Here is a 12,281-nt window from a genome sequence, read left to right on the forward strand (position 1 = left end):
CCACATTGATTTAAAGCTATCTTATAAGGGTCTAGTCTATTTTTGTCCATCTTGGTGGGTGATTGACACTTAACACCTGTAAATTTAGAGAATGCAACTTCTACATCTATGCAAGACCCAGATTTCTCTGGGCAGGTCTGTGTGAGGAGTGGTTGTTAGGGAAGGCAGTGCTTTGCTGGCTCCACGAGCTGAGCACAGCTGCACACAGCGAGTTAGACCAGCCAGCATCAGTATTCCAGCACCATCGTCTCCTAACAGCCCTGCACCTGCTTCCATAGGGATGAATACAGCACCCCAACCAACTGGCACCACAGGAAACACCAAAATCCCTGCTGCAAACAGAAATCCATACACTGTGATTCCTCTTGTCTTTAATCTGTCCCTTCCTTGTCCTGGAGGGGCTGAATACCAGAATAAAATGACAGGGAAAGCAGATTGACTGGAATTCAGCCTTGGGGATTACACCAAGGGAAATCGCAGCAGATTAGGGTGGCCAGAATGCCAAATACTAAATAGGAAACTGACCCCAAGTGAAGATTTTGAACCAGTAAATAGGCAATCAGTAACAAAGATCTACTTGCTACTTCCTAGTGCTTTATAAAAAAAAACTTACTGACGTTTTTCTTGGGGGACAGCCCTCAGCAGAACATGGAAGTATCCCAGGTAACAGGGAAGGAGACCACACAGTGTTGGTATAAAAGCAAATACGTTCTGTTCCCCAAGGCCAGTGATTTGCTACAAGAGATTTAGATCCAAAAACATCAGGGATTCCAAATAATGCATTTGGGTTGATATGGAAAATGTCAACTCAGTTCCTCTCTCACCTACGAACAGCTCTGGGATTTATTTTTACTGATGCACAGTTAAACATAGTTTGGATCAAATTAGGGTCAGGGAAGAGACTTTTCTAACTTTTATATGTAACCTTTTATTTGTCACATTTATATGCAACTTTTACTCTCCTTGCAACGTTTACAGCCCACGTCAAAGCAAAGAAAGCAGAGCTGAAATATTATTTCTTTTAGGAGCCCTGCAACAACAAAAAGCCTTTTAGTAATGGTTTTCTGTATATGCAATTATTCTAATTGCTTCCATCAGTAAATGCACCTCAGACTATGTTATTAGACCAGGAACAGTTTGGTGAAGAGTATGTTAAAACTCATTTACTTACTTATGCATATATCCATCTGCATTCCCTGTTAAGTTCATCTGCATAACAGTCTGAAATTCTGTCTCATTGCAGCAATATTTAAACACTGTGTTGTTATGGTGACAGCAAAAGATGTAAGATTTGTTGTCAGAGAGACGGGGGCAGTGAAAACCAAAGTGGTAGCGACCTTTGTAGTCCGTGTACGGCTCGCAGACCCGAAAATGCGCGGACAGCACTGTAAAACAAAAACAACATTGGCTTTGTCAGTCACTTCTGTTATCTGGGTGTTATCAACTCTCAGTTTTCAAGGCTGAACAATTGTTGGTTGGTTTTTGAAAAACATTAGTATTTCAGAACTTTCAACGTTCCAACATTTAGTACTTAAAGGTAATAATGTTCAGACTTCTGTTGTATTTTGAATTTTGTTGTTTCTATGTTTCTGATTACCATTGTTTGTTTTAAGGGAAGGGAAAAAATGCCCTCCACTTTAAGAGGCACAGAAGTAGTTAGGGAAATGTTTTCATGCTGTTCTAAATATAGGGATATCCATAACACACAACAACATTCACGTTTGATTCTCCTGGGACAACTTAATAAAAACAAAAAGTCTATGTAGAAACTGCAATAAAAGTTTGATGGCACTTGGTTTAGTGTTCCTGATATCTTTTCTTCTTCTCTCAAGGTCAATCTTTGATCAGGAATATTCTATCAGAAACAGTCATTACAAACAGTGTAACAAATCCGAACAACTCTGAATTGTAAATAGAACTAATAAAGTACAGGTGCTCCTGGGAGTTCTTACGTTTCTGCTTTAACAAGTTCTCATGTAACATGTTTATTACAGCTCTGAGAACATTATTCTTTTTTACAGTCATGTGTCACACTGATTTCAGCATCACTTTCACTTGGGGAAAGAAGAAGCTGTCCATGGATATACTTTTATCATCTTAGTTTCCCTGAGTTTTTCAATTGTGCAGAGAGGCAGGATAGAGATCCCTTCCAAAACGGCCATAAGCAACCACATGCAGCTTCCTGAAAGCCTTTTAGGAGACAATATTTGGTTCCACATTCACAGTTTGTGTCATGGTAGGCCTTACAGCATCATTCAAGGGTACATGTACCCCACAGACACCCCAAAAGGCTTAAGCTCTGAGGGAAGTGAAATGCAGAAGTAGCGTCTGAATCCTCCTAGCAGCAAAATGTTTTTCCTTTGCAGAACTGAGGCTCAGCAATGCTATGGGCAGCTGCAGTTCATAAGGTTACATTAATTAATAAATGATATGTCACTGTGGACTGACAGAATTAACCCTTGTAATTTGGTGCATGAGTTTTCTGTCAGTTTACCAGTACAAGAGGTTACATATGATGACTTGCACGGATTTAGCTGAACTGCTCTGTATCCCTCTGCACAGAGCCCCTGTTGATCTGCAATTGCACCTCATCTGTCTAATTCTCATTTTTTTCTACCTTGCTTGAAAAACAAAAGCCTATTCCTAACACTTTTGTTTGTCAATTTTATAAAATATATTAATTTCAAGACAAATTTTAAGGATTATGACACTGAAGATCACTTCTTTATTTGTGTGTAGAGAGAGAGCATAGAAAAAAAACCCCAAAGTATTAAACTGACAACAAGGTAATTTGCACTGCTCTTTGAGTCAAGAAAGCCCACTGTAAACATTTATGTATGCACACACATAGCTGGCATCTGTACTTTCACAAAAGAAGAAATCATTTTTGTAGATTTATTCAGTCAGGAACTGAAAGTGCTGGAAAAAAGCCATTTCTAAAGGAATACAGATATTGGGAAAACGAATTACCTACCTGTTCTTGCCCTACCTGGGAAAAACGTGTTTAGACACAGGTTTTCAACATCCTCTGCAACTCTTGTAACAAATCTGCATGTTCAAATTCTGTCACAAAATCCACAAAGGATGTAATTGCACAGAGATGAGTTTGTCTGAACAAGTGCTTTGCTGCACCCCTCCTTAATTAACACAGCAATAATAAAAGTGTGCCAGGTTGGATTATGTTGTGAAAAACCTCGATGTTTGCAGTTGGAAGGGACCTCTGGAGGTCATCTCATGCAAATCCTCTGCTCAGGCAGGGCCACCTGCAGCCTGTTGCCCAGAACCACATCCAAATGGCTTTTCAGTATGTCCAAGGATGGAGACTCCACATCCTCCACGAGCAACCCATGGCAGTGCTAGGTCCCCCTCACAGTGAAAAAGCATTTCTTGATGTTTGGAGGGAGCCTTCTGGGTTGCAGTTTGTGCCCATGGCCTCTGGTCCTGTCACTACCCCTCAGAGGTTAAGCTTGCTCGTCACTGCCAAGTGCTTTATTTAACTGCACATGTGGAAGCATCCCCTGATCCCTATGTGGTCCTTTGCACTTTTTAAAAAGAAAACAATCACCAAACTTATCTGAGAATGAAAACATCATTACAGAAGGAAGGGAGAACTAAGATAACATCAGGTCCTAAGCAAATCCTTAAGTAGCAAAATGTGTCGGTGATGAAATAAATGCATGATGTGGGACTGAATCACATTCTGAACTCGGAAGTCAGTGTGTGGTAGGTTACCCCTGCTGGGCAGCTGACACCACACAGCTGCTTGCTCACTCCCCCTTCCAGTGGGATGGGCCAGGGAATCAGAAGAGCAAAGAGAAAATTCAAGGGTTGAGATAAACACTGTATAATAAATAAGAAAAAACCCCACAACACCATCAACAACAAAAAACAAAGCACAAGTGATGCTAAAACAATCGCTTGCTACCAGCAGACTGGTGGCCAGCCAGTCCAGGAGCAATTTTTGGATAAATTCCCACCCCAGTTTTATTGCTGAGCATCTACCCTGTGGTATAGAAACCACCTTGGCCAGTCTGGGTCAGCAGTGCCAGCCTGTCACCAGCCACAACTGTGGTGTGGTACCAGCAGTGCTTTGGTCACCAGCCTAAAACACAGCCTTGACCCCATCCCAGCCAGCCCTAGCACACAGTGAAAACACTTCATCAATTTATTGTAATCTGTGTAATTTCAATTGCTGCCTTTGCTTCTCTGTGGATCAGAGAGCCAATAAAAAAAGTGGGATTTATTTTCTTCCAAGTATTTTTTTTTCTGAAAATAACTTTGCTTAAATCCCCAGCTTCAAAGGACCTTATTTCTATAGAAATACTTCAGATAAAAGTATTGTACCTGGAAAAGCCTTAAGTTGTCTGTTGCAAAGGTGCAGCTGTGTCTGAAGTGGAGTTGCAAGTGCAATTCTCATGCTATTTTTGAAAACTGTTATTGAACAGTTGATACAGATGCTCCTCTCTCTGTTCCAACTGATTTCAAGAGAATAGTCTGTCATGCTTCATCATCACAAGACTTGCCTACTTTACCTTAAAAACAGCACAGCCAGGAAAACATCAAACTGTTTCTTCCCTATCTGGTCGCAGTTAGAGATCTGCCTAATGCACATTTTTAATTTAGATGCTAAATTTTTAAAGCCCCAAGACTCTCCGAATGGCTGGTGTTTATGAGCTTTCCATATGGAACCACAGAAATATTCATATGTATGCATTTTACCACGTGTTAACTTGCAGTATGGATGTTCATTTCCTACTTCAAAGAAAAAAATGCTGTAATGTGCAAATAATCTGACAATTTTTGCTTGTTAATATAAGTCTTGTTGTCATCACCAATTTTATAAATATGTTTCAATCTTTTAAATGAATAAGCATCAACATTTGCAAAGCCAGTCTAAGAGTTAGTGGTCAGAAAGTCATTCTTCCAGCATGACTGCATGGTGCTCCTCCCTTTATTATGCATTCCTTGTATGCCCAGTACAACCAGTAAGTGTTCACAACCCCTAAAATGTCATTGTGATCTTGCTAGCACTGAAATAAAATACCTCAAGTTTCAGTATTCTCAACCCAGAAATTCATTACTAAGATTGTGAATCTTAGTATACCAAAGACTTGGAAGTAAAGCAAGATCTTACAGATGGAAGCCTGTAAATCTGGGGCACTCGGAGGAAGTCTTGCCATTAGATTTTCATTTCAGCTCAGGTTAAAAATGATGTTCCTATCATTCCAGTGAGAGTAGCATCCTTTTTTTCCTCCCCCTGTCCTTCCCTGCATAAAGCCAGTACTTCTTCTTTATGGAAACTGATCTGTCTTGGACAGAAAAATTACATTGGCTGGCTGAAAAATAATAATAAATTTCCTCCTGCAAAATGTGTTGTGAGTTACCAATGACCTAAACCCATTCCTACAGATGACAGTGGCAAAATTCCACAAGGAGGGAGCAGAGTTTGGCTGGCATAAAAGGCTTGTGATCATTTCAAATTAAGCCTGGACTCTACATGCTAATAATGGCCATCAGATGATAAAATTCCAATAGCCAAGGAGTAACAAAATGATAAGAAACACATTTACAAAGCCAATAGTTATCAATGATAATAACTAAATTATGTAAGAAGTAAAAGCTGTGTGTAATTGGTTTCAAATAAAAACATTGCACTTCAGAGGCAGTACTCTTAAGAGAGAGAGAAAAAAATCATAACAGTAGTTTTATATCTGGGTTTGAGGGAACACACCAATGGCTGAACACAGCTGTTTGCATACACAGTGCAATCAGAATGTCCCACTCAACTCCAACACAAGTATTCCTATCATCTTGAGGAAATGGGTTGGAAGAGTGGGATCTCAGGACAGCTCTAGTAGAAGCCCCCTATAAAGAGTGGCAAAGGTATGAAACCTTAAAAATCAACAGAAGAGGCTGGAGCAGGTAGAAATTTTTGTGATGCTTGACCCCTGTTTGATCACTTCATTGAAGACTTTTTGGTAACTGACTTCATTCCTACACCAGGGAGGTAGATTTTTGAAATTTCTTTAGCCTGGAAGACAACAAAGAAGCACCTCCAGCCCCTGTGCCTGATCCCAGTCCATCAGAAGAGGAGGGCAGTTCCATAATTAGGAATGTAGTGCCAAACACGGGGATGTCAGGGGAAGGGCTCTAAAGCAAAAGAACGATTTAACACGAACAGAGGAGTGGTCTAATTGATAATATTATAACACTGTTAGCAAAAGGGCTGTGTCAGAGCTAAATAATCAGCTATCATTAGCAAGAATCTGCTTGAACACTGCAAACAAGCAATGAGACCGTGGGCAACAAAACACATGCTTGGACTGACTGGTGAGGATATGAATATTAATGTTTTATGAATATTGAAGACCCAGACTGAGTAGTAACAATTTTGACTGGAGCACAAGGATACTTTAAGAAACATGGTGCCTGGTAAAGTTTTTACTGTGGTGGTTGGGGATGCAATGTACTACAAGGGAATAAGGAGCAGTGATTGAAAAAAAAAGAAGTCTTTTTGTACTAAAAACTGCTTCAAGAATGGAGGATAAAAGAGATTGAACTGCAAGTTAAACACCTGTAGGACCAAATCTGCTTAGACTGAGAACCTTTTCAAATTGTATTTTAAACATTCAATCACAATTACAGAAAACCCTAATGCCATAAATTCTGAAGAACAAATACAACCAATAATCAGAGCACTCAGCTAATTCTCAGTCTAACAGCTGGCACATTTCCACATACATCTTTTTCTGTGTGCTAATAGCAAACATCTAGAGCAGAAATACCAAGCATCAGGAAAAACATCTCTGCTCCAGTCAGTTCTTTAGATTCAGGAAAATTACATGGATTGCAAGTTCAATCCTTCAGATTCTCTGGTGTGCACATAGAAAAACATACAACTGGAACCTGACTTGCTCTGCTTCCAGTGGATGGTTACTTGGCAAAATGGATGTATTTTGTGGTGTTATAGAAATTATTCTTTTCTTTTAGGTGAGCTGAAAAAATAGCATATCAAAAGAAATTAAGCTACTCTTTCAACTTTCCAGTCTGCTTTCTTCTTAAAGTGGATTTTCAATTCCATTTCAAATTCCAGCTTCCAGTTCTTAACTAGATGATCTTGAAGGTCCCTTCCAGCCCTAACCATTCTATGATTTATTTATTATGCAATTAACAGTCATTTGGTCTTGTTTGTTCTGTAAGAAGACAGTATTAAATTGCAACTACATTTTCCCTGCGGCACACATCAGCACAAGATAAATTATGCAAGTTACCTGCTGACAGGAGTAACGAGAGCAGAACCATCAGCACATTCAAGGACTGTTGACCACAACTTGTCATCGTTGGCTTTCATTGGTCCATTAGAGAATTACCTGTTGGACAAGATGCAACATCGTGATTAAGTGTCTGCTTCATCTCCTCTTGTTGTTCAAATATTCACTTCCCCACAAAACTTTGGTAAAATGAGATGGCTTCAAACAGTAGGAAAAATATCATACTTTTTTCTGGACTTACAAGTGAAATAAATTCTCCTTTCTATGATTAAAATTCCTTTCTCATTTCACCATGGATATATACAGCTGTTTACATACTTTTCATTAACCCAGAGTAGAGATGAATCATATGAAGTCTTTACTGAATATTCATACGTCCCCTGTAACCTGCATCCAGCAGAACTGTGCTTGTTTTACGGTCACAAGAACAGGCTATTGTATTATATGTGTAGGGGCTGGAAAGGAATAAACAACAGAAAAATAAATTGGCTGCTTTGAAAGTCAATCTGTTTTACCCCATTAGAGGGTGCCGTCGCTCAGAAAGTGGGTCAAGCAACTGAGATGGTTGGAAACACTTCAAAAAAGTCTTTTCTTTAGAATCAGAGCCTCTCACGGGATCATTATTTGTCGTTTTCCTAGGACGGGGAGTGAGAAGTGATGCGTTTTGGTTTGACTGGCAGCCCTCCTACAAAGGCTCTCCTTGGTGTTTCCCAGACAGGGCGAGTCCAAACTCCTCTTCACGTTGATTCAACAACAGCAGCTGCAGCAGAGACTGTGCCAGGTGTCACCACCAAGGCGAGCAGGAGCGGGAGGTACCTGGTCCTGCTGTCACTGATAAACCCTGCTAACGCTGGGCCTCGGAGGTTTTCAGCATCCTGGGCTCACACTGACTTCAGGGCACAACAAAGAGGCAATTTCTGCCTTTGTACACGAACACTGGGAGCTTGGGCCCCAGACAGGATGGCCCAGGTGGTGTTGCAGCAAGCTGGTGTGGTGAGTCCAATTTCTGCACTGCTAAAATTCTTCTAAGGTGTTTACAATGAAGCAGCTTGGGGGGAAAAAAGGGAAATAGCAATTTCTGTAAAAATTATGCTGCTCCTGACACCTCAAGAGACACATTTTGCCAAATCCTTATGAAATAAGTGCTGTATCCTATAAATATTATGTGGTTTACTAGTTGGTGTCTGCTACAACCTACTGAATCAAGTTAAATCCCCAAACAATTGCACCTGCATGTAACAAAAGGGGGAGGGGGTGCAAATTAACACACCATGAGTAACTGAATTCTGAGTAACAGACGTGGGCACTGGAGGGGAGACACAGTGCTACCTACAACGTGATGAGAGGCAAAAGATTTCTCACAGACACAAAATGCTGTGTGTGGTGCAAGCAGATTCACCAAAAACCATCTTAGCACAAAAAAAAACGGCTCACAAACCTAAAAGTCAGTGTAACTTTTAGAAGACATCATGACAGTTTGCACTGTTTTCTGCAAGCATGATTAACACCCAAACCACTGTATTTGTATCTTTAAAATAAGCCAGTTCCTCCAGAGGAAAACAATTTGAAACTGTAACCCTAAAAAGAAAATAAAAGTGCAGTAAACTAGGAATGCTAAGTAAGATTATTTCTCATCAATACTGTTTGAAAAAGCTGCCTCCTTTTTTTCAGAAGGAATATCATAATTATTAAAAAACTAAGCAGACTTAAAGTTGGAATTGTATTTAAAAAAAGATAATAATTAATATAAACCAGAGGTTGAGAATGGAGAAGTTTAATCAAGAAAAACAGCTACAAAGAACAAGTTATTGCCAATATTGACAGGAATAAAAGGAACTTGATATTTTCCTGAGTAAACCAAAGCTGCAGGAATTCTGGTGGTGATTCATTACTAAGGAAATCTTGGCCTTCATAACAGTTAATTAAAAAGAGATCAGTAAACACTCCCGTTGTGTATCTGGGACGACAAAGATGTTTGGTATAGCTGAGACTATTAAATATTTCCATACCAAGAATAATTCAGGATGACATTAATGAGTTGATACTAAGGTTTGTAATTTAATATTGGCAATTCTGTGCAATTTGTACCTAGTTATTTCAGCAGAGCTGGCTGGGGGACGTGTATATCATTTTTTCAGTTTGCTGGAAAACAATGGCAACTTTCAGAGGACCTGAAGAAATATAAGAACATTTTTAGAAGTGACATAAACCAGGTAATCACAAGCTTGTGAGTGTGATGTTGATCCAGACAAAATTAATGGCATGGTTAATATACATTCCAATAAGTAAATAATTAAGGAGATAAATATAATTAATGTGATCACTGTGGGCTTATGGCAAAGTTAATTTTATTTCTCTCAGGGTTGTGTACTAAAGTAGCTTAAAGATAGTCATAATGTAGTAGATGCTTGTAAAATATCTCACTTTAGTAGCATGCAATTTGAGCAGGCAGTGAGAATGACCAAAAAAAGCTTCCTATCAGTTGTGGAAGAATAACTCAGTCTGGAAATCAGGTGCACGTCTTGGAAAGTACAATCCTGTTACTAACTGAGTACAGCCTCACTGGTAATTTCTTAAACAGCACTGTTAGTAAAAATCTGGAAGCTTTTGGGGGAGGGAAATTTTACTCAATTATATCCAACAGAAAAGGCAACAATGAAATTGGCATTTTAATCCAAATCATGCAATGCTTGTATTTTATTGAGTGTCAGCTGGGAGGATCAGAGGGGGGACTAGAACAGCGAGAGCTGCACATTGAGAGCCAGCAGAGTGACAGAACCTGTGTAAATGAAAACACACATACATCTAGGTGTATATTTGGGGCAGTAGGGAAATGCTCCAATTTTATAACTTAATTAATAAGCAATAATTTTATTGCTTCAGTGATCATTAAACAGAATAAGACCATTTTTCAGAGGTCAGAAATACAAATAACTGTTCACTCCTTGACTATTTTGAGTTTTTTACATGCTCCTGTCTGGCTAAAGCCATCGTATTTCATGCAGTACCATGATGACCTCTCTGAGCTATTAGAGCCCAATCAGCCACTGGAAGAGATGTGCAGGACAACAGGTGATATGCTACAGGGAAGAGCTTAAATCATAAAAAGTGTTTTCTGATGTCAGGCCACAATAGAGAGGGCGGAAACATGGTAATTAGCAGTGATCTGGATAAATAAATTATTATTTATTATTAATTAAAGACTGATGTGATCATCAGAGCATTACATCCAAAGGACAGAGGAAAGGAGGATCTAGTTGCAGTTTCTTTTTTTGTATTTTTTAAATAAAATTTGAGGGCCTTCAGGCTGTGTGATTAGGTTTTTCTTCTAGTTCAGAAAACCATCAATTAGAAGGGTGGTCTAATGCACCAGTTTTCATTTTTAATGCACCATTCAAAGCTTATCTGTGGTCACTGTGGAGGTAAGGATGCTGCCCATCCTTTTCCTTCTCCTTTGAGATTCGTACCCTCACACTACCTCCTCCTTTCTGCTGGGAATCACAATTGTCTCTGCAGCTACACCAGAAAGCAGACTAAAGAAATGGTTGAGGATTTGCATTTTTAGAGGCCTTTTCTCACTGTGTTTCCACATCTTGCCCTTATTCCCCTTAATTATCATTATTATCATTATTATTTTTAAGCAAGCAGCTGCATGGCACTTAGTTGCAGGCTGGGGTTAAACGATGACATGTCTAATCTGGAATAGAAGAAATGGCCCTCACTCATGATTTTGCTATCTTCTCATGGATAAGGATTCTGCTCAGAATATTGCTCTCCCTTGCAGCAAACCCAGCCATGCATGATCCAAAGAGAGCCACACTCAAAGGAAAGGTGATGTAATGTTATGAGCAAGGGGACTATAGAAATGTATCAGCTCATTATGCCACACTTTACTTTTCCATGACATTTTAGCTCTCATTCTGTTCCTACGTACACTGCTTTGGTTATCCTCATAGTTTTATCTAGCTGTCTTTTCTTGAAGGGAATCAGTGAATCACTGCAAAGAAAAGCTGCCAAGAGAAACAACCATTTCATGAGGGAAGATTCTGATGAAGAAATTATCTTCCCCTGACTTTGAAGGAAAATAAAAGTTATGTTTAGAAGAGATGTCTGTAAAACAATGCACATTTTGCATTTTTTGGTTAGTAGGAAGAACAAAAGGAGCTAGCAGGAGAGTTTATTAAATGCATCAGCACTGCCTCACAAGTCCTCTCTGCATAGAACAGAAAACAGGGCAATTCAGGAGGTAATTTAATTCCTTTTTCCTGTCGTAGGACTAAGAACATCTAAACCATTCTTAGCAGAAGTTCACAGGATTCCCACCACCAGTGGTTTTCTAAGCTTCTCAGGCAATTCCCTAGAGTGTTCCTCTACCCTAGAAAGGTTTCCCTATGCCCAGCTTGCAGCTCCTTTGCTCTGCTTTAAGCTGTCTCTATCAGTGGTGGAGCTGGAGAGTGATTTACCTACAGACACCCTGGTTACAGCTCTTGGCATCAATCTTTGGATTAATACATACAAGTAGTGCTACTGTATCTTCACTCAGCCTTTTCTTAGGCTAACAGCTCACACTTCTTGCAATCTTTCCTAAGAAAACATCCTTGTTACACCTTCTATGCCCCCTCTTTTATCTGCCTCTATCCCTTACAGCAAGGTTGTGCAAGTAACTTCAGTATCATTTTGTTTTCAGTTGCTTGCATTTTCTAGTGCCCTGAAAGTCCTAATAAACATCCCAACAGCTGCCAGTTCTTCCAAGGTAAATAAAAACACTGCATTACCAAAGGCAGAGAGCCATGGAGCTTCTGCTAATTCTCAGTTACTCAAGAGACACACAGGTAAATCCCTTTTAAACCAAGAGAGGCACATCTACAAAGAACTACGTGGGTAAAAATACATCAGGGTACATGACAGACAATGCTGGTTCATTGTGGAAGCAGTAAGGGGATGAGGAACACGACCAGGGCATCACAGTGGTGGAGAAAGCTGTTTAAAATTAGATGGAAAAGAAGAGGC

The 12,281-nt window shown here is 39.6% G+C and overlaps 1 protein-coding gene across 7 annotated transcripts in view; it reads right to left on the bottom strand.

Annotated features, from left to right (window-relative positions):
- SHISAL1 (shisa like 1) overlaps window positions 1–12,281 on the bottom strand; it is a 53,476-nt gene that overhangs the window by 12,138 nt on the left and 29,057 nt on the right. For 3 of the 7 annotated variants that reach the window (XM_069003393.1, XM_069003388.1, XM_069003390.1), the window contains 2 exons: window positions 7,272–7,370; window positions 1,172–1,385 (listed from right to left, as the gene is read on the bottom strand). In XM_069003393.1, coding sequence (XP_068859494.1) covers window positions 1,172–1,385; window positions 7,272–7,338 — 281 coding nt within the window. In that variant the 5' untranslated portion in view covers window positions 7,339–7,370. Of the gene's footprint in view, window positions 1–1,171; window positions 1,386–7,271; window positions 7,371–7,589; window positions 7,624–7,786; window positions 8,000–9,359; window positions 9,443–12,281 lie in introns of those variants that run through there. The other 4 variants (XM_069003391.1, XM_069003389.1, XM_069003392.1 and 1 more) reach the window with 3 other exon arrangements.

This window comes from Aphelocoma coerulescens, chromosome 1A, assembly GCF_041296385.1.
Source record: "Aphelocoma coerulescens isolate FSJ_1873_10779 chromosome 1A, UR_Acoe_1.0, whole genome shotgun sequence".
NCBI classification, from domain to species: Eukaryota; Metazoa; Chordata; class Aves; order Passeriformes; family Corvidae; genus Aphelocoma; species Aphelocoma coerulescens.